At 37.6% G+C, this 21267-nt stretch overlaps 4 protein-coding genes across 5 annotated transcripts in view; all 4 read right to left on the reverse strand.

Annotated features, from left to right (window-relative positions):
- LOC134811578 (glutamyl aminopeptidase-like) overlaps positions 1–21267 on the reverse strand; it is a 114401-nt gene that overhangs the window by 30820 nt on the left and 62314 nt on the right. Inside the window, exon 2 of the mRNA XM_063818547.1 lies at positions 1573–1628. The gene's annotated coding sequence lies outside the window, so the exon portion shown is untranslated. The remainder of the gene's footprint in view (positions 1–1572; positions 1629–21267) is intronic.
- LOC134811577 (ankyrin repeat and LEM domain-containing protein 2 homolog) overlaps positions 2069–21267 on the reverse strand; it is a 67582-nt gene continuing 48383 nt past the window's right edge. The window contains exons 2-12 of one of the 2 annotated variants that reach the window (XM_063818545.1): positions 7684–7774; positions 7250–7431; positions 6994–7125; positions 6770–6874; positions 6154–6268; positions 5330–5481; positions 4836–5128; positions 4527–4637; positions 4075–4404; positions 3835–3972; positions 2069–3395 (exon numbers count right to left, since the gene is read on the reverse strand). In XM_063818545.1, the coding sequence (XP_063674615.1) occupies positions 2801–3395; positions 3835–3972; positions 4075–4404; positions 4527–4637; positions 4836–5128; positions 5330–5481; positions 6154–6268; positions 6770–6874; positions 6994–7125; positions 7250–7431; positions 7684–7708 (2178 nt within the window). In that variant the 5' untranslated portion in view covers positions 7709–7774 and the 3' untranslated portion in view covers positions 2069–2800. Of the gene's footprint in view, positions 3396–3834; positions 3973–4074; positions 4405–4526; positions 4638–4835; positions 5129–5329; positions 5482–6153; positions 6269–6769; positions 6893–6993; positions 7126–7249; positions 7432–7683; positions 7775–21267 lie in introns of both variants that reach the window. The other variant, XM_063818544.1, reaches the window with a different exon arrangement.
- Positions 8001–11980, reverse strand: LOC134811580 (tRNA (uracil-5-)-methyltransferase homolog A-like). Its single transcript, XM_063818550.1, has 3 exons — positions 11819–11980; positions 11425–11615; positions 8001–11306 (listed from the first exon to the last, which is right to left on the reverse strand). Exon 3 carries the CDS (start codon positions 10806–10808, stop codon positions 9075–9077), a length of 1734 nt encoding a protein of 577 aa, XP_063674620.1. The 5' UTR covers positions 10809–11306; positions 11425–11615; positions 11819–11980; the 3' UTR covers positions 8001–9074.
- Positions 8218–8793, reverse strand: LOC134811584 (phosphomevalonate kinase-like). Its single transcript, XM_063818554.1, has one exon. It carries the CDS (start codon positions 8791–8793, stop codon positions 8218–8220), a length of 576 nt encoding a protein of 191 aa, XP_063674624.1.

The raw sequence follows: 21267 nt of genomic DNA on the forward strand, positions 1-21267 counted from the left end.
TAACCAAGATGTAGCCAACTTCGGCCAATGTTAACGTCGGCCGAAGTTGGCTACATCTTGGTGACAAATATATTTATGATAATATTTATGATAATTATTAAACATAATACGGTTATTATTTTAATTAAGCCAAAAGATTCGCTTGATAAAGATAAGGGGTCGTTCACATATTACGTAATCAATATTTTAGCAATTTTTACCCCCATCCCCTCCTCCGTAATCAACCGGAATCAAGACCCAACCCCCCCCCCCCCCCCCTGACTGCAATATTACATAATCATGGTCTGACCCCCCTCATTTTTCTTTACGTTTCATGCTACCCCGATCATGATGAGCCGAAATCATTGTTATGATATCCGGCCAAGCACCTTTCAAACTACTTACTATTATAGTCGGATATCCGATCAATTTCTTAATTTTATCACTATCAGAATGAAATTGAGTGGAATTTGAATTAAAATATTGTCAAATTGTTATTATTGGGGGGGGGGCCAACCATATTAAAGTATATTAAAATGTAGGATTTTTTCCAATTTTGACCCGGGGATATACTTTAATATACTTTAATATACTTTAATATACTTTAATATACTTTAATATACTTTAATATACTTTAATGTACTTTAATATACTTTAATATACCTACATTTTCTCCATTAAAATTTTGAATCCATGTTACTTACCATGTACTTGACCAATTTATGAGCCAAAATATATGAATTATGAGTTCAGAGGACTAGCAACTGGCTTATCTTCTAATCTACTAATTGTAGGTATATTAAAGTATATTAAAATGTAGGTTTTTTTTCCAATTTTGACCCGGGATATACTTTAATATACTTTAATATACTTTAATATACCTACATTATAAAAAATTATGTGAAAAATTTTGTTTTATTTAATGTATAGATTAGATTTACCTTTCATGTAAGGTTAGTCTTGTTCAAAGATATTGATACTTGACTAATTTATGAGCCAAAATATATGAAGTATGAGTTCAGGGGACCAGTAATTGGCTTATCTTCTAATCTACTAATTGTAGGTATATTAAAGTATATTAAAATGTAGGATTTTTTCCGATTTTGACCCGGGGATATACTTTAATATACTTTAATATGGTTGGCCCCCCCCCATTATTCTAGAGGGTGAAAAAGAAAATTTTGATTACGTCATCAACGACCAACCCCCCCCCCCCCCCCCCCGAATCAACCTTAAGTTTTTGGAACCCCCCCTCCCCCCTCAGCTGATTACGTAATATGTGAACGACCCCTAAGTAGAATAAGATAAAGGAACACAAAACACAGCACACATAAATAGCAACAATTTGTATATCTAACATCATCTGATCATCTGTGCCGAACAGTAATGCCAGACTGTAATTTTTAATCTGAACCAATTCCCTCTCAAGTGATTTGTAATGTGAAGGGGGAAGCTTTGGATTAACATGGAATAATAAGATGTGTCCGTAAACTGGCACTAATTATGGAAACAGATAGAGGTAAAGTAAACAGCAGACAGCGGTTTAAAGAAAGACAGTAAAAACAATTTTAGCGGCAAAGCACAAGAATTTACCTTTTACACCATCATACTTGTGTTCGAACTTCAAATTCACAGCTTTTTGTACATTTCTACGGGAATACAGAATAGATGATCTTAATCTGTTGATTTATAGATCAATCAATTTTATACGTTTTTTTCAGACAAACTTCATGTATTTAAGTCGACGCGATTTTAGAATAACGACACAGCTTTACTAATATTTTGGAAACAAAACTTTAAATAAAATTATTTGATTCATAAACTGAGCTTTAAAATTATACTCAAAATGTCATCATATATTGTTGTACCAGACACATGTCACTTCCAAAATCATCGGCATTAAAATTAACAAATATTTTGGGATAATTAAAGGGTCGTCCATGTTAGAGCGTTAAGCCGTCAATTTGAGTTGTACTACCCCAGTTTACTTTTCTCACCCTATCAAATGCAAGTTAACCCCTTCTCCAACTAGTAGATGTTGGTTTGATCTAATACATTTATTATTTATTATTCATACTTTTACCTACGCAAACCGGCTCTTAATAAACGACCTTTGTTTTGACAAAAACTCTAAAATTACTACTTTATCCGGATCAAATTATTTCAAATAAAAACCAATTATCAACCAATTGATCAGATGATGAGATCCCAGCAATAATTTAACAGATAAAACTGGATCGTACCTCATCTCAACGGACAGTCATGTTTCACAATCCTCCAAAATTCAAATCTAATCATAGTAATTATAACATGATACTTGTTATTTATTAGTATAAAGGGCGGATTGATCTATAAATAAAGATTTAAGTTTGTTTTGTAGGTTAAAAATTCAAATCTCTTACAATTAATCAATAACTGCATTTAGTATTTCGGGATACACCACCAAACGATCAGCCTTACAAAGTCATACATTTACGGAAATGTCATAACTTTAGCGCCTACACCGCTGTCTAACAAGTCATCATCAAATGGATTAGTCCTATCTATATTTAGCCCATCAAGCTTCATCAGGAATTCAGAAATTGCAATCACACCCACTTTAAGGAGGAACATTAAAATTAAACTTCACAAGCGCCTCTTTGAATCATTGTATTCGTAAAAATACAAAAAATAGGTCTTATTTCGGGTGATGTGTGTCCTCAAATAGTATGGCTCTATTTTGGCGATTTTATTCACGAACGCAATTTCTGCTCATGAGGTAGAATTCTAATGCGCCCCCGTAAATTAAATAACCAAACAGCTGGGCATTTCCTAACCACTGCTACAAATGACGATCTGAATCATTCGCCAAAAACAGATCGGCCTGGAAATAAACGTAAGCAAAGTAGATGGTCCAGACGGCGATGAAGATCAATAACCACCGGAGGACCTGGAATGATAAGTATCTTCGGACCCGGTTGCGGGGTTGGTCGATATTTACAGTGGTTTCTGAATTTGATGGTTTGGAATATCGCTGTCTCGCCTCGCTGGGCGTGGAGCTGAGTAGCCAGTGGGAGCTGGGTATTGGAAGTGGGAGAGGTTCTTTGGAAGGGGCACCGGTTTGGGAGGAGGACTGGTCACCTGAGTTTCCACTCTCGCTGATTTCTATTCCACACAGATTGGGGGTTTGCTGGTAAGTTTTAGGGAAGAGTTTGTTGCTTTCCCTTACTGACAGATTAGAAACACCCTGAACCAGTATTTCCTGAATGTCTTGCTCGGGAGATGGAATTCTTTCTTCATCTCCTGCGTCTTCAAGAGATAGATCGTTCATAAGATTACGAACTATTCCAGCATCCGAATTGTCACGGTGTCGAGATGGCGTAGAGGTTAAGATCTCTCGTTTGGATAACTTTCTCTTAGCAACCGGTGTAGTCCAGCTGAAACAGTATTGGCATTAATTAAATCCATTGTTAACGATGTGTCATTTTGTTATACATATCGGTGTGATTTTCAACACGAAGATATGTCAAATTTCAGCAAGACAGTCTACATGGAAAGAGCTAAAACTTTAGACAGCTTACAGCTTTTAATTCGCTTTAAGGAGTTAGTACCTCAATTTAAATCTTTAAAACAGTCTAGTAATAGAAATTTTAATACAAACAGACGTTGAAGTTAGAAATATCAAGTTGAATTGTGGCGTATATTGAAAATGCGCGCGAAACTAATTACGCGCGCTGCGCAGAAGAAACAACAAAATGTTACTGCCGCCGACGCAAAGTGGATGCCAACGACTATGTTCTCTTTGTGCCCAAAAACGCGCAGCAGATTATCACTCCAAATCCGCAGGGAATCAGCTAGACAAATCGTGCAACTGACCATTTCCTCTCATCTTCAGGGAAGGTAAGGACTTGTTGGTACCAGGTGCAGATGTTTGGGTAGCGCTCTGTCAATTGACCAATCCCTCCCGGGGGTAATGCGTGTAGTACATCTTGATCTGTCTTACTCGGGGCGTCACTAAACAGAAATTATTGAGTTAGTGCCAGGAAAATCATCTTAATGAATTTTAAATGAAAGACAAAACATTTGATTAAAAAACAGTCCAATTACTGATCTTACCCGGATATGAATCTGGGTTTGTTCTTCAAAAGGTAAGTTTCAAGTTCTACCAGTCCGTCATCTTCTCTCAAATTCAAGAACATATCCAGGAAGTCCCAATATTCCTTCCAGTTAACTTTTTGTTGTACAGCAAGGTCACGCCCTACTCTCTCCAGTCCTCTATCGCTGTCACTCCGCATTATTCCGGTCAGTGTGTCGCGCCGCCAGGTTGATAACTCTCGTGGCGGTGTCTTCCAAACTTTGCGAAACTCTTTAGCCCCAGACGCTAGCATTGGACCAGCGTATGCGCATATGCTTAGAGAGGGTGAGAGTGGCGAGTTGTGGCTGAAACTGAAAAATGCAAGTTAGGACTTTCGGAGTGAAAGCTGATTAATGAATCATACTTCTAAAATATTGGGTAATGGATAAATCTAATTAAATATCACAATATCTCCTTCTAAACAACTTAATACCTGTTGTTTTTACGGAAGGAATGGTCAGAGTTGGGCGTTTCAAAGTCAGCGTAAATCAAACTGTCGTCTAAACTGAGCTCCCCAACCAATATCTTAGAACTGTTCGATGATCTGTGGGGTGTCAGACTTATTATACATTATAAACAATAACGCTATTTATTTATTAAAATGTTTGATCCGCAGGGAAAAAAAAGAAAAGATCTGAACAAGGTAAGCAGGAAGTGGCAGTAGTTGTTAGAAAGAGGAAACTAGAAAATTCCGCCCTTTATTGGTGGAAACTATTACAAACTACCAGTAAAAGATACGTACAGGCGTTTAGAGTGAAGGTACTCGGGAGTGACAGGCTGTCCTAAGAAGGGAGGCATTGAGTTGTCCACAGCCCTGACTACAGGCACGTAAACACTGTGCCTACTGTCCTGCACCAGTTGGGTCACTTTGCGCTGAATCTCTTCCGTTCCTGCGCACCGCGTTCCCGCCACCTCCTCCGCCGTCTGATCGTACTTGTTGCGCTGCGTAACGTCCACTTGGTTGTAGGACATGAGCCACTGAGCGAACTCCAGATGTCCAAACTTACAAGCGAAATGTAGAGGTGTCTCTCCACACTGGGGTATACCGTATAGACTATAGACTATAGAAGTCAATTATCATTCTGTATTAATTACCTAACTTCCCATTAACTACCCCTACTAAATACTATTAGAATTAGTCTTGAGAGAAAAACAGATCTCTTCTACCTCTCAATACAAGATTTAACAGAAGAGCTAGATTTGTTATCATTAAACATTAAACTAAATAATAAGTACCCCTTTATCACTGGTGTTGAAGTAGCCGTCAATGACCATGGCGCGGCGCTCCAAGTGCGCTGTGCTGTTCACGTTCTCAGTGGGGTAGAGCACATTCCAAGGCTCGTCACTTAGGAGGTGGTTCATTATGTACTCTGCTACTTCCTTCTGCCCTGTCATTATATACCCTTATATTATGTTTCAAGGTGTTAAATGTAAAAATAATGTTCACATTAATTTAATATGACACAACAACTCATATCAGGTAGCAAGAGGTAAGAAAATTGATAATGTCACAACTGATAATAATGACACCTGTACTTCACATCTAGCACACTGTTCCAGTACCTGCTTTTACAGCGCAGAGTATCTGACTTACTAACACGGTTACAGTGTTAGATGTTACTTTCCTTATCAGCTTATATATTTATGCTTTTCATTTGAGAAATGAGACCTTACATGCTATGCAGGCCGGGTGCAGACTGACTTTTTTCAACAGGAGGAAATTAAGTATCGGTAATCATCGACCAAGAAAAATTCATACGGTTCGCATGGTCATTGGTCAATGTGTTTTTTGATGATTTATCACTAATTTCAGTAATTCATCTATCATATCTAATTTTTAACCCGCGATTTTTAAGTAAATATTAAATTTAGGAAAGAACTGAGGTTTGAATGCCAAGAACGGTTTTATACCTCATGTAGGGGCTCAAAATGCTTTGTTTATTTTCCAGGAAAAATATTGAATTGTTACGTCCATCTATCGTCACATTGCATTGTATGTCTGAATTAACTCTTGTGCATATTACCTGGAAATTCAGTGTATTGAGGTGCGTTATTCTTACCTGACTTAGCAGCGCAATGTAGCGCATTGTAGTGAGATCCCGTCTGTACTGTCACAGGTTTATCTATTGACGATATCAGATAGCGAGGATTCTCGTTTACACATCTTATCACTGTCTGATGAAGAATTTAGGGAATGTCAGTGGAATGTTCATTTAGGGTTACCAGGTACATACCAGGTACTGTCAATGAGCTTGTGTTTTTCTCTGGTCACGTTAAGTTACATAAACGAAACGGAGACAAGAGTGAGTTTAGATGTAGTGCTAGAAAGCAGTTTCGAGTGTAGTCATAGTGCAAGTGGGGGTCCAGTCTGAGTGCAAAAAGGACGAGGCAACATGAAATTTACAGGCCCGGGAAAACCTTTTTGCACCTTTTTCAGCATCCATTAGATACACGGCCAGACAATTGCATAACACCCACATTCCACACTATAAATCACGTATGCATATTAGATTTTATTTAACCATTACAAAGCAGTTTCAATATCAAAGGATGGTATTTTGTAAGCAACAATGTCGGAATGAATGTTCAATTGTGGCACCCGGCCACCAGCACCAGAGTGTAATACAACTATTTAAAGATTACCTCTAGCTGATTAATCTAACTGGGGTAAGTTACCTGCAGATCACCCTTTTCAATGGCAACTCTAAACTTGACAATCTCTCGTTGGTGAACTGATGGACAGCTCTTTGTGCTCATGGTGTCCTCTCCTAAAGAACCTCTCTGAAATGGAACGTCGTTCTAGGAGGAAACAGGGTTACAAGAGATACAAAGAACAGCACACTCCTGCAGTAATATTACAAGCACTTAGCAGGTATAATATTAAGAGTGAGAGAACTAACCATACTGTTGGTTCCTTTGCGTGCAGGTGATTTAACGATGTTCTCTTGCAGTTTGGGTCGTGCTGGTCGCACTGGAGAGTCCACGTGTCCCGTATTAGCGAACTTACGTGCGTCATTTTCACTTGTGAACTTCTGCAAGGGACAAGTTGTTATTCGGATGATGGCAAAATATCAAATTATAATGATCCCAGAAATTATCAAATATTTAATTTACATAATTGGATAAACTGTAAGATACAGGAAACGGTGCGTTAACCTGGAATCTAGCATTGAGTTTCTTAGACTCGACAGTAGCTTCAGTGAAATCAGTGAACACTCTATCTCTACACTCGGTTACAGGGGTGGGACTGTAGATACCGTACCAAGTCTCATTCAAGTTATTATTCAGGGATCTTCTTTTGCTGCCCTCGCCGGGTACTACTAAATTACGGGTATCACCTGGTGATTAATATCACATTAATGACTAATTAGTAACTACTTAGTGCCTAATTGCTACCTTATTACGGATATCTTTGTTCCAAAGTAACAGTTTAGAATCACGGCTAGTAGAGATCTAAGAGTCAATGCTAAAGAGCTGGTTCAGTGGGTGGTCACGTGATGACGTCACATGATGACGTCACATGATGACGTCACGTGATGACTACTACTAATACACGTGATGAGCCCTTATTATATTATCATATTACTGACCCAGCATAGCAGCTGCATTAGCCATGGATCAACTCATCTTCACATTGTAGCCTGTCTAGGGCTCACTTTCAGGTCATTTCAGTACCATAACCTGTTGCAGTAGTTCAGGGTATAGAATATATTAATGTGAAATTCGAGATTATATATATATACAACATCCTCAGAAAGAAACAGCACGAATGTTGCTGTAACTCAGTACTTAAAGTGAAGTGGAAGAGTGAAATAATTCATAATTATAGTTTGTAATTAGAGGAGCACAGAAGTAACTCTCACTACATCAAAGTGTAAAGTGTACACATTGAATAATAATACGAGACTTTAAATTAAATAAGGGTTTTACGGTTACTAAAAAAATATGATCTCATGAACAGTAGTTATAATTTAATGATTATTAAAATAATGAAAGAATGAATGCCTCGGTTAACATAACGTTAAAAACAGGTACGGTCGACATAGAATTTGATATGGAAGAAAAGTCAATAACAGTATTGTTCACGATAGCAGTTTTAAAGATACGGTAATTCAGTTAAAAACTCAAATGGTTAACCTCTCCTTAACCCATCTAACCACAAGCTCCACACTTTCTAAGAAGCCATCAGATAATATGTCCCCATTATTACACACAGGAATATCAGGTACGTGTTTATCAAGCCCACACTCTGACTCCGCGTCATCAACACCACTCTTCCAACTCCACCCTCTTTTCCTCCTAATCTCCTCTGAAGCAGTAACTCTCACTACTATACACTTCCCCGGATATTGCTGTTTGAAATACTCGATATCAGTTTCCCTGCGATTGTCCACTACTACCCAACACTGCTTGGAGCCGTGCTCTGTAGCTAGCCGGCAGTAATGGCCGGGGTCTGCGCCGCGCCGCGCTTCACCAAGCGCTATCATCTCTTTCCTGTACACGTCCTTGTAGGGGGAGTCAGTGAGGAGGAGTGAAAAGTCGAGGTTGTTGAGTTGTGCGTATTCTCTCTTAATCTCTGTGGAGAGGTGGAGTGTTTCGCACACAGCAGGGCCCAGGTTCTCCACTAATTCTAAGGCGAGATAGTCCTTCCCACATTTCCTTTTACCGTTTATCAGTATTATTGCACAAGGTTCTGACATTTGATATGCATAAGTTCAAGTACCTGGATAATCAGAGACAATTCTTCAGAAGTGAAATATTATAACTTAGTAAGGTGGTTGCTAACATATCATGATTTGCAGAACATCATTTCAGGTTTTCAATTACGAAAATTTCTTGACTTTATAATGATTAATGAAACAGGGCTTGAAATTTATAATCCGTCTTCATAAAATAATAAGTTATAAAAAGATACCATATTCAATAATTTACGACCCCCTAAAAATTCAAAAAGTCACACTTGATAAGATGATAATATGTGCTATCGTTTTAAATGAAATACAACCTCAAAACGTTTGGTGTGAGGGAAGAGATCAACTGCCACACAACTAACAAACCTGAACGGATCACCTAGGTATCTATTAGAAGTTGGTGAACACAGATTGACAATGTTGTCTGAGATTTGTTTTATGTCACAAGACACATACACAATCTCTGAGATCATTTCGTTTTTCCTCAAGCAAGCAATAACGTCAGCGTGGACTCCGTTACGCGGGGGATCAACAATTGCTACAATCCTTGTTTCTGGTGACTTTATGATGTTGTTCACAACCCTTGGTACAGCTGACTTAGCATTGCCTGCATAAAACGCAATGTTGTTGATTTTGTTTCTCTCTGCATTTTTCTTGGCATCCTCAACAGCAGACTCAACTATTTCAATGCCATGTACACGTTTGACGTACTTTGACAGAATAATCCCAATAGTCCCTGTTCCACAGCACACATCCAATAAGATGGTCTTGTCATCCAGCTCAGCAGTTTCTCTGATTGTCTTGTACAGCACCTCCGCTCCTGATGTGTTCACTTGGAAGAAGGAGCCTGATGTTATTTGAAAGTCGTAACCACACAGTTTCTCCAACATGTGATCTGGTCCACTGAGGTGAACAACTTCTTCTTTGCCACCCACCAGTTTGAGGAAAACTGAGCACTTTTGTCTATCGGAATAGAATTCGATAACAGACAACTTCAAATCCTTTAACATCTCAGGGTCTAACGATCTTTTGTCTACAACAGGTGTTATCATGATGTCTTGTTGCTCTGTGGTACGGATTTGTAATGCCTTCCACACACCAGTGTTGGAAATGTTGTTATATGTGGGGAATTTGGATGTAGAAAGAAAATCTTTGAACTTTTTTACCTCCGCGATCATAAGCTCAGAACACGTTTCCTTGCATTCATCAGGAGACTGGACTGATATGTTACCGTGGCTGTATGATCCTTTCACAAAACCAATACAGTTTTCATCATTGGTTTCTGTGTTTTTACCTATAGTAAATTCACATTTGTTTCTGTATCCTGTTAGAACAGGAGATTGTTTTATTTCCGTTATTTTAAATCTGTAGTGTTCTTCAGGGAACCCAGCCTGCCACGACCGCTTTAGCAACTTTTTGTAATTATCTAAAACTCCTTGTATTTCTCCTAACTTCAACTCTAACTGCTCGCTGAGCGTCATTTCGTAAAGTGGAGCAGTTTTTTCTCTTACAGAGCGAAAGTCTTGTAATCTTTTCTCTCCACGTGCCTCATTACGAGCAAAAGGGTTCTCATCAGGTTTGGCAATATCAACTTTTAATGAATTTTTCTTCCACTGCACATTTTGTAGTTTTTCAAGTGCCTTTTGCCTAGTTGCTTCATCACGAAAGGTCACATATGCATATGATGTTTTAAACGGCCTCTTTACTTTAACAGCTTCCAGATCATGTTTTTTCAAAAATTTTCTGACATCTGGTGCATTTGCATATTTGGGAATATTTTCCATGCAAATTTTGAAAATTTCTGAAGTAAAATGCTCAGTCTTTGTGTATGCTAAAGGATCTAGCGTACATTTATCAGGTTCAGCATCTGTTAAAGTCTGAGTGACAGGTTTTGGATGATCTTCTGAGCTTGCAATGTTAACAGGTATCTCACTTTTCTCATTTTTTGACTCTTGGACAGAAATCTCAGGATCTAGCTTCTGTTTTTTCAGTGCAGGTTCCTCGTAGCATTCTTGTGCACTCATAACCTAAAATCATTTATTGTTACTAAAAGACTGTCTATCAAACAATCATCATGCACCCAAGAACTTCTCATAACATGCTAAGATTCAGCTTAGAGTTATTTGAAAATATATATATAATATGCATGTATTACATTGAAAAGAAATTATGATTTATCAAATACCTAAGCTGTGCAAGTAACAACTATTCGAATTCAGATAATGAAAATAAACAATTTTTACAGATTCTGTACACAAATATTGAGACTGAATTATCAGTCAGCTTGAAACACCATCTGACTCTTTGGAGGTCCCATCAATTGGTTAAGGTGTCTTATCTTACGCTTCTTAGAATTTAATATCTCTGTAAAATGATGAAACATGTTTGATTCCATAATATCAGCTTTGGAAGTATGCTCATTCATGGCAGCCTGCATTTCTTCACATCTATCACCAAGCATCTTCATTTCACAATCTCTATCAACTAATGCCTTGTTTGTCTCAGATATCTCTGACATCATCCTTGAAAATGAAAGAAGTTTAAAGCTTACGACCGTAGTTGGTCAAATTAGTATATACTTTCAGCTGTCACAAGTGTCCAAGCATAATAAAATATAATTATGATGAAACATGCACATACCTGTTAATAAGTTCCACAGCACTTTCTACTGTCAGGTCATCTCTTTCCAGATTAAACACAGCCCATTGTATAGTCGAGGTCTCATCAAGACCTAACTCTTGAAACAACGTTAATTTATTTTGATTGTGATCAAGTTTCCAAAAGAATTGTTGGTCGATAGTGCTATCTTTCGTCAGGATACTCCATAAGTCCTGAGGGTACACCCATTATGATACGGTTTAAAACACTCTTGGCAGTGGCGCAATATTGCAAAATTTTACTTACTGGCCCTTAATGTAGCTGATATATTGTAGATGATAAAAAACAAACAGTTGTCTGTGTCCCAATACTTTTTTAGTGCCCAAAACAGAGAGGACCCTTTTCCTATATCAAATAATAGTAGGATTGTAGAAACCTGATCAGAGATTTTGTGAGATTCTCGAACAGTCTGATCAAGGTCACCAAATAGTTTATTGTTCCCAGTATATGCCTCAACAGTTACATTGTCCTCAGAATCTTTTAATAAAAGGAATGGTTGTCCACACTTGGTCTTGTGAAAGCATTCGTCCATTATTAACCTAGAGTGCATACACAATAATATGGAGAAAGATCTTTTCAGAAAGTTGGCCTTAAATTATGGAATGAACTACCATTTGAGATTAAGAATTGTACAACATTGGACTCTTTTAAAGTGTATCTGAAAACATTTCTTTTCAAACGTGCTCATAATATTGTATCTTAATATTTTTCAATCCTAGTTTTCCCTATTTGGTTCTTCTGGAAAATGCATACACATTATCGTTTAAATTTAGTGTATCAAGTCTAATCACCCTTATCTGGTCTAGAATATAAATGTGGGTTGCTTTTTCAGGTTTTATTGTATCCTGAACTGTTTTCATGGAACACCTGTGCATTTTAAGTTGTTGTGCCACTATAATATATTTAAAGTTTAAATTATTATTATAATTATTATTAAACAACTGTCTCCACCATTTAAACTATATTTGTACTGGCTGGTATGCTGAATTATGTTTTTCAATACGACAGACCAGCATAAATAGCAAATTAAACAATACATTTGTAAAGGAGCATAATTAGTTGACGAGATTTGTTATAGGATAATATTAAGTATAATACAATTTTGAACAGTGTACTACTCAATAATAATAATAATAATAATAATAAGTTAATAAATACAATAAGTTATTGTATTTATTAAGTACTGTATTGAATTTACTCCCAGATTTGTGCAAAGATTATTTTCGTCTGGAATTTGTGATATACAATTGTTACAGTTATTTCTCTTGTTTTTCTTCCCTTGCTCTGCAAGCCCTGTTTCTTGTATAAAAATTGTGTTTAGTATTTCATATATTCTTGTAATTATTGTGATAATTTGTGATTCAGTTTTCAGTATTAGTAATAGGTGTTTGCTGAATTACTGTATTATACACTCTGTGGCCAGCTCTTATGTGTCCCATCTCTTGCCCTGCAAGCCCTGTTTCTTGTTTATACAACATATTATAATTATGTAATAAAAATTTATTGTAGTGTAGGATTGTTTGAATTTCTAAGTCATTTAATATGCATTTTGTGTTTGTTTCTCCCGTTTTTCTTCCCTTGCGTTGCAAGCCCTGTCTCTTGTAAAAACAACCACTTTTGTAGATACACACAGTCTCTACGCCTTTATCCTCTGGTCCCTAGGGTCAGCTGACTCCGGGCCAGAGGAAAATTACCGATTGCCAAGGTTTGATGCCTAGGCAGTCGAGACCTCTTATTGAGACCCGATATAATAATTCTATACAGTTACATAATTGAAACAATTATGGCCCCTTATTGTGGGCAGAGTATGTGTCTTTATTGAATTGTCCTGATATAAACTTATCTGAGTGACTGCATTAAAATAATTTAAGGTGAGTTCTCTTAAAACTTTAAGACAATAGGAATAAATACTAGGACCTAATAAAATGAAAACAAAATGCAGCCATCTAATTTGTTGTTGAGCTTTCTCTTCTCCTACGGTTGACTACAGGAACCATCTTTGGCGAGTATTAGGAACTTAGACCATTACAAATACCGTGCTGTAAGTTTGCAAGGCATGTGGACTAAGTGGGTCGAGAGTACTCAACTTGAAAGTGGGTGTTGAGAATCCTCAACTATACTAAAGATAATGATGTTCAGAAGATGAGGCAGTAGAGTGAGTAGTAGAGACTGAAGAAGAATAAATGTCACAAGAGATGAGCACTATAATAATCATCTTTATGATAGTTCACCAATGGCAATTTGTGCTAGAGAGCGGAAGGCAGTGATGCTGTTATCACTATCATCTCTTAAGATAGACCATGATGGTTGGTCATTAAAGGAATGGTCCTGCAGGGTTTCCCTGTAAGAGCAGCTGCACAGTGGACAGTAGAAGAGTCTGTGATAATTGGTGTCCAATACCTTACAATTTGGACACTGAGGGTCGCAGTTATTGGCTACCCTTGCCTGGAAGGCTGCAAAGGTGATGTCATGGCCATGTAGGAGAGACATAACCTTAGTATCCGTGTTTCTGCTTGAGTAGCGAGGAAATAATCGTTTGCTCCTTTCATCAATGTTATCCAGTATCTGACCCTCACTCTGATTTATTCTTGGGTTCAGCAGGAGATGTTTATTCCAAGTAAACTCCATGAAGCGGATTATTTCTTCTTTTGAGTAGCTGACAACATCGTTCTGGACACTAGTCAGAAGGTCTATTTTGCTTCTGTTTAGTTCTTTAGACCCACTTTTCCACGTTAGAAACTTACGTATCTCGTCAATATGGTGCTGGTATCGGTGGGCCTTTGCCTCCTCTAGCTGCAAGATGAGCCCTTGCATAAATGGGTAACTTGTAAGTGCTTTTATTATAAATTTTATAGTGACCATCTTGTAGGATATCTCAAGGGGTGGAATCCCAAGCGCAACAGAGGTCAAATCTTTGGGAGGATGGTGAGTGGCCCCGCTTATCTTCAAGAGGACCCTGGCATAAAAGTCTTTGAAAGTGTCGAGGTTATCTTTTAGCCATATAGGAGCAGCATATAGAAGTTTTGTGAGTACCACTGTTCTGAAGAGCATTCTGAGTGAGCTTGTATTCAGACCTCTGTGGCGGGTGGAGTTTTGGGTGATCCTGTGCCAGGCAAGCCAGCATTGCTTGAGTTTCAGAATAAAACAAATATTCAGAATAAAACAAATATTATATTCAAATCTCTTTATTCAACAATATTAAATCATTATAGAACCTAATTTGTGGCTTGATCGTTATGTTAGGGCTATTCTGTTTGCTGATGCTGACAGGCACTGCATGGGGCAGAGACTTAGGACCATTACGCTGGAGGCTTACAATGACCCTTTTTGAACCCCATGGCAGTGCTAGTTTTATTATGGTACAAATTGTAAATCGAAGTTATGAAAACGATCAAGTCACTCCTGTTTTACACTATCAACAGCTACTTAAAACAACCTAGATTGTACAACTCACTTTGAAGATTAAACTGTTAAGTGATGAGTGATTGGGCTCATTAAACATTTTAGTAGCGGAGACATGCGGATCAGCTTCTTGAGGTTCTAATAGTTCATTCAGACAAGAAGTTTTACTTTTTCAAATTTAGTTGTTCAAGCTGCCTGAGTTCAGAAAGTTTGCCAAAGGGGCCCAGGTATTCTTGTCACCTTTTTGAATTTTGCGTGACTCTTGAATGTGAGCTTGTTGTCGATTGTTAATCCGAGAACAGTTGATTGATACGTATAGGTTATGGGTCTGCTGCCAATAATTAACGGACTTAAGGTTGTGACATCAGGTGCAGTTGAGGATGCTGGTGCGATCATTATGCACTCGGTTTTGTTTTTATCACAGTTCGGGATTAGTTTCCATTTACTGCACCAGACATGAAGGTATTTGCACATCAGCTGCATTATCCGGTGAGCACATATAGGATCCATGTGGGATACTGCTATGCTTCCATCGTCCGCATATTTGAATAGACTTGAGTTAGAGCTGCATTCCAGTGGAAGCTGGTCCTTACATAACATATCCGAGATGTAGAGGATAAATAGTACAGGGAAATCCGTCTGAAAAAATCGATCTGCTGACACACGAAGCTTTCAGAGGATTTTTGACGTTTTTGAGTCCCATTAGGTGCCCTTTATGGCTGACCAACTTTTCCAAACTTTTCCACGTGGCTTAAGGCCACTTTTTGCCACTTTACCACTTTTTACCACCTTTCTTATTTGTCGAATATCTTTAGTTGTGAACATCGTAAAAGGTTGCGAATCAATCGAGTGTGTTCATAACAAACTTTTGTTCTAACAATTTTTACGTCAGATAATAATTTAATTGGATAATTATCAATTAACCAATTAGCAAAATTCTAAAAATTTTTTATTGGCTAAAAATGATCGGAATAGCTTAAAACACGGAGAAAAGTAGTTTTCAGAAAAAATTTGAAAATTTTTCACTTACATTTTTTTTCGAGACTTGGAAAAATTTCGAAAATTCAAAATATTTTTTCCGCCAAAAGTGACCAAATTGCATGAAACGCGGAGAAAAATGATTTTCAAAAAAAACTTAGTCAATTTTTCGTTTCAAGAATACTTAAATTACCAATATTTGTAGTTGGAGTTCAGTAAATCTCGGCAGATTTTAGTAATAATCAGGAATTACTAACTCTAAGTGGAAAGGTCTGAAACTGAAAAACGTTAAGTTTAACCATACGATCGCGATATAAGAGTTTCATCGCTAACTAATTACAATACAGCCTTATCGATTTTCACAGAAACTGCACCAATGGCACAGTCAAGATCGAAACGATAGCCTGCTGTACTGTCATTTTATTGATTTCAATGATGAATCAGTGGGGTTAAGATAATCACATTTGTAATAAATAAAACCTCTCTGTACCGTCAATTGTACTAATCTAAACCGGCCTACCTGTATTACCAAACCTCTTCTTTTCCTCAACAATCAAACCGAGTTGTTCATATCGCATTTGGTGGGTGATGTAAACTAAGTAGTAATACATATCGAGCTATATTCAATCACAATACGACACAGTACGTGTATATTATATGGCTCTTAATGAGGTTTATGAAACGTTCTATACCGTACACTTCTCGTTTCTCCCGTGAGAGGCCCGATATGGAGAGGTTTTACAGTTTATCACGAAAATGTCTACTTGGTCTCATGGCTCTTTGACAGCTCAAAGAAGGCAAGAAAAGACCAGAAAGCTTAGAATGTCAACTCGCAAGAGCAGGCTACCGGACAACTGAACTCAATTTAGACATTTAGATTAACCCTAACCCTAACCCTAACCCTAACCCTAACCCTAACCCTAACCCTAACCCTAACCCTAACCCTAACCCTAACCCTAACCCTAACCCTAACCCTAACCCTAACCCTAACCCTAACCCTAACCCTAACCCTAACCCTAACCCTAACCCTAACCCTAACCCTAACCCTAACCCTAACCCTAACCCTAACCCTAACCCTAACCCTAACCCTAACCCTAACCCTAACCCTAACCCTAACCCTAACCCTAACCCTAACCCTAACCCTAACCCTAACCAATTAAGCTGATTGGTTAGTGGGAACTAGGTTCAATTGGGTTCAGTTGTCAGTCTTCGATCTGTCCCACATTAATCCCGAGCTGATCATCATGGGCCCCGAATATCCTGCGGGAAGAACCTGTATTTTTACTTCACGACGTCCGGATTTCAAATCAACATCCTCAATAACATTAACAATCCTTCCTGATCAGGATCTGTCTCTATTATCAATTTCCAAAATATCCTGACTCTCGTGGAACATTTCACTGAATTAATTATTACCGGTTCTTTACTACCCCTTGCCCGACACTGTACTCGTATCTAAATCTTACCCTTTCCCGTATGTTACCCTTGTTGATTTTACTTTTAGCCGACCCTGACATATGGGGGTGATTTGAGGTATCCCGCAAATGAAGCGGTATGCAGTACAATACAAAACAGTCACAGTAGATTTTGGAAGGTGTATTTACACTTGCTTCCTGGACCTGGCTGTTCCTCAGTTTCCCTGATCTGTTCTTGCCCTTCTTCGAACTGTAAATGAGCCATGAGACCAAGTAGACGTTTTCGTGATAAACTGTAAAACCTCTTTATACCGGGTTTCTCACGGTATAAAGCGTTTCATAAACCTCATTAAGAGCCATATAATATACACGTACTGTGTCGTATTGTGATTGAATATAGCTCGATATGTATTACTACTTAGTTTACATCACCCACCAAATGCGATATGAACAACTCGGTTTGATTGTTGAGGAAAAGAAGAGGTCTGGTTATACAGGTAGGCCGGTTTAGATTAGTACAATTGACGGTACAGAGAGGTTTTATTTATTACAAATGTGATTATCTTAACCCCACTGATTCATCATTGAAATCAATAAAATGACAGTACAGCAGGCTATCGTTTCGATCTTGACTGTGCCATTGGTGCAGTTTCTGTGAAAATCGATAAGGCTGTATTGTAATTAGTTAGCGATGAAACTCTTATATCGCGATCGTATGGTTAAACTTAACGTTTTTCAGTTTCAGACCTTTCCACTTAGAGTTAGTAATTCCTGATTATTACTAAAATCTGCCGAGATTTACTGAACTCCAACTACAAATATTGGTGATTTAAGTATTCTTGAAACGAAAAATTGACTAAGTTTTTTAGTCTCGAAAAAAAATGTAAGTGAAAAATTTTCAAATTTTTTCTGAAAACTACTTTTCTCCGTGTTTTAAGCTATTCCGATCATTTTTAGCCAATAAAAAATTTTTAGAATTTTGCTAATTGGTTAATTGATAATTATCCAATTAAATTATTATCTGACGTAAAAATTGTTAGAACAAAAGTTTTTCTTCCTGATAATATGAACACACTCGATTGATTCGCAACCTTTTACGATGTTCACAACTAAAGATATTCGACAAATAAGAAAGGTGGTAAAAAGTGGTAAAGTGGCAAAAAGTGGCCTTAAGCCACGTGGAAAAGTTTGGAAAAGTTGGTCAGCCATAAAGGGCACCTAATGGGACTCAAAAACGTCAAAAATCCTCTGAAAGCTTCGTGTGTCAGCAGATCGATTTTTTCAGACGGATTTCCCTGTACTAGAGGTGCAAGGACAGAGCCTTGGGGAAGCCCAAACCATCCACATGAGCGTTGGAATCCGAGACTGTTGTCAACCCTCAGCCGTACTTTGCGAGACAACAGGAAGTTATTGATTATCCGCAAGATTTTTCCTTGTATTTGGTATTTGTTGAGCTTGAAAACCAGGCCTTTCACCCATACACTATCAAATGCTTTACTAAAGTCGATACATAGTAGGAAAGTAGTGAGTTTTTTCCTCTTGCATGCATCTAGAGTAGCAACTAATTTATAAAGATACCTTGCAGTATTTCTTTGAGGTCTAAAGCCTTCTTGTTCTTCGTCGAGTAAGCCCTCTAGTTCACAATGGAGCTTTATTCTTCGTTCCAAGATCTTTTCTAGAAGCTTTCCAACATATGATGATATCGATATTGGTCTGTAAGCAGAGGGGTTCATGTAATTATCCTTCCCATCCTTTTTGATGAAAGTGACATTGGATACGTCCCAGACCCATATACCAGTGTCAAGGACAAGATCAAAAAGTTTTGTTAGGATATGAAGAGCTGACACAGGCAGATGTTTAAGGATTCTTGGATGAAGATCGTCAGTGTCAAAACTTTTAGCACTGCTATTTTGAGCCTTTAGTGCCGAGGTAACTTCCTCTAGGCCTATTTTTCCATTCAAGTGATCATTAATTACTGGGTCTAGTTGGTCAGAAGAGAACTGGGTGGATATAATGTTGTCATAGCAGCTATCGATATCCTGTTCGAAAATACGATCAAAACTGCCTCCATTCATGTGTTCACCAGAGAAGAATGACCAGTCGAAAGATCAGAATGAAAAAAAGGGGGGAAATCTAGGAGATCTCAAAGATCGGAATGTGATTGAGTGTTCGGAACAACTACATTGTAGTATAATAATAATAATAATAATTCTATACTGTTACATAATTTAAAAATTATGGCCCCTTATTGTGGGCAGAGTACTACATTGTGGCTTTTACTAAATCGCTCGCCCAAAAATTTCACGTGACTTTGGTTTTTTTGGTTTTGCAGCCGTACAAAACGGTTTTACATAAACCCTAATCCCAACCCTAACCCTAACCATAACCCCGAAGCTATCTATAATCTTTACCACAACCCTAACCCTAACCCGAGCCCTAAATAATCGAATTCACGTTTTACTAGCCTGTCACGTGACCATGACCAAAACGGTTTTTTGCCCATAACTCTCCAGGGAAGCATTTTAACCCTACGTCATGGGGGGTGATTCGGAATCAGCGTCCAAAAATACACCGATCGAGATCACTTTCATGCTAAAGTGTCTCCTATTGAACCAAGAGAAACAAACATATAGTTCTAAGTTGAACCCCTGAAGTTAGTAAGTTATTAGTACAATTGACAATACAATATCACTCCTCTTTAAATATTTTAATAAATATTAAATCAAAATCATACAAAAGATATAAAATGATATTAATCATTAATACCTTAACAAGCTGCAAATTCAAAAACATACAAAACAAATTAGATCCGGTCACACTCCTTCTTCCAAGAGTTCCAGAAACAAGACTAATTTTAATAATTTAATTGTCCCCCAAAAAGTCAAAGCTAGAAACTATCTTTACCGATCAACATGTTACGAACGGGCGGCGCGCGCGGCGACAGAATGTTGACAACAAGATACTTTCTACAGCCTCGAAATCGTAAAAAAAGTAGAAAATGTTAACATTTGAGATAAAACACGTCACTTTGTCAAATAATTAAATACATCTATAAAAACGAGATAAAAAATCATTCAAGAATAAAAATCATAATGAATCACCATGAGGGTGCTGCCAAGGCTTAAATTGCTTTTTAACTCGAGACCCTGTCGCAGCTTCAGACTCATTACTTTTGTCAATATCACTGCTTTTGTCAATATCACTACTCTTAGAATCTAAATGTTGAAATATCTTAGAGCGAAACTTATCACAATCAATTTTAGGTCTCTGTAATAGTATCTGAAATATTGTCATTAATAGAGCTAGCTGGAACACTACACCCTGAAATGTTAGCATTAGTACCTCCTGCCACCTGATTGTTACAACCTGAAACAGCGTTAACACTAGCACAGATTTCAACAATTTTCAAGGCCTCACAGCCACTCTTAGACAACAAATTTCCACAATTGCGAGCATTCAAAACATAAATAGTCAAAATTGTTGACACCCTGTTGAACATTAATTTAGCACTAAAGTACCCTCTAAGTTTCAATGGTTCATCACTCCCATACGCAAAAATGCGGGTATTAGTTTCAAATAAAGGGTAGGACCCTGATTGACACAAAATATCATAAGTTGACCTATCTATTCAGTTAAACAAAAATTTCAGTTAAACAAAAATTTCAATTTTATGCCATTTATTACAGATTAAACAAGTTTACAATAAATCAATTTGATATTTAACGGAATCCTAATTCAATGTGCAGTATGGTTGTCACTCTTTAAATAGATTAGATATAGGTTGACGGGGCAAAGGAGTGTGCGTGCTGTTCGCTATTGCTCACACCAAACGGCAACCTAGTAAATGTTTTGTATGAACACCGGTCTCCATCACGACACAAAATTAGGATTGTAGAATTTATTGTATAACTATTAGTGCAGTGGAGGTAGCGGTGTGGTGCATTAATAGAGTGACAGCCTACTGATTTAGAGTTGTTTTTAAGTGAGCATAATGGGTGTATTTTTGGATCTAATGGCAACTTTAAAACTT

This window comes from Bolinopsis microptera, chromosome 2 (genome assembly GCF_026151205.1).
Source record: "Bolinopsis microptera isolate Bmic1 chromosome 2, MBARI_Bmic_1.0, whole genome shotgun sequence".
NCBI lineage: Eukaryota > Metazoa > Ctenophora > Tentaculata > Lobata > Bolinopsidae > Bolinopsis > Bolinopsis microptera.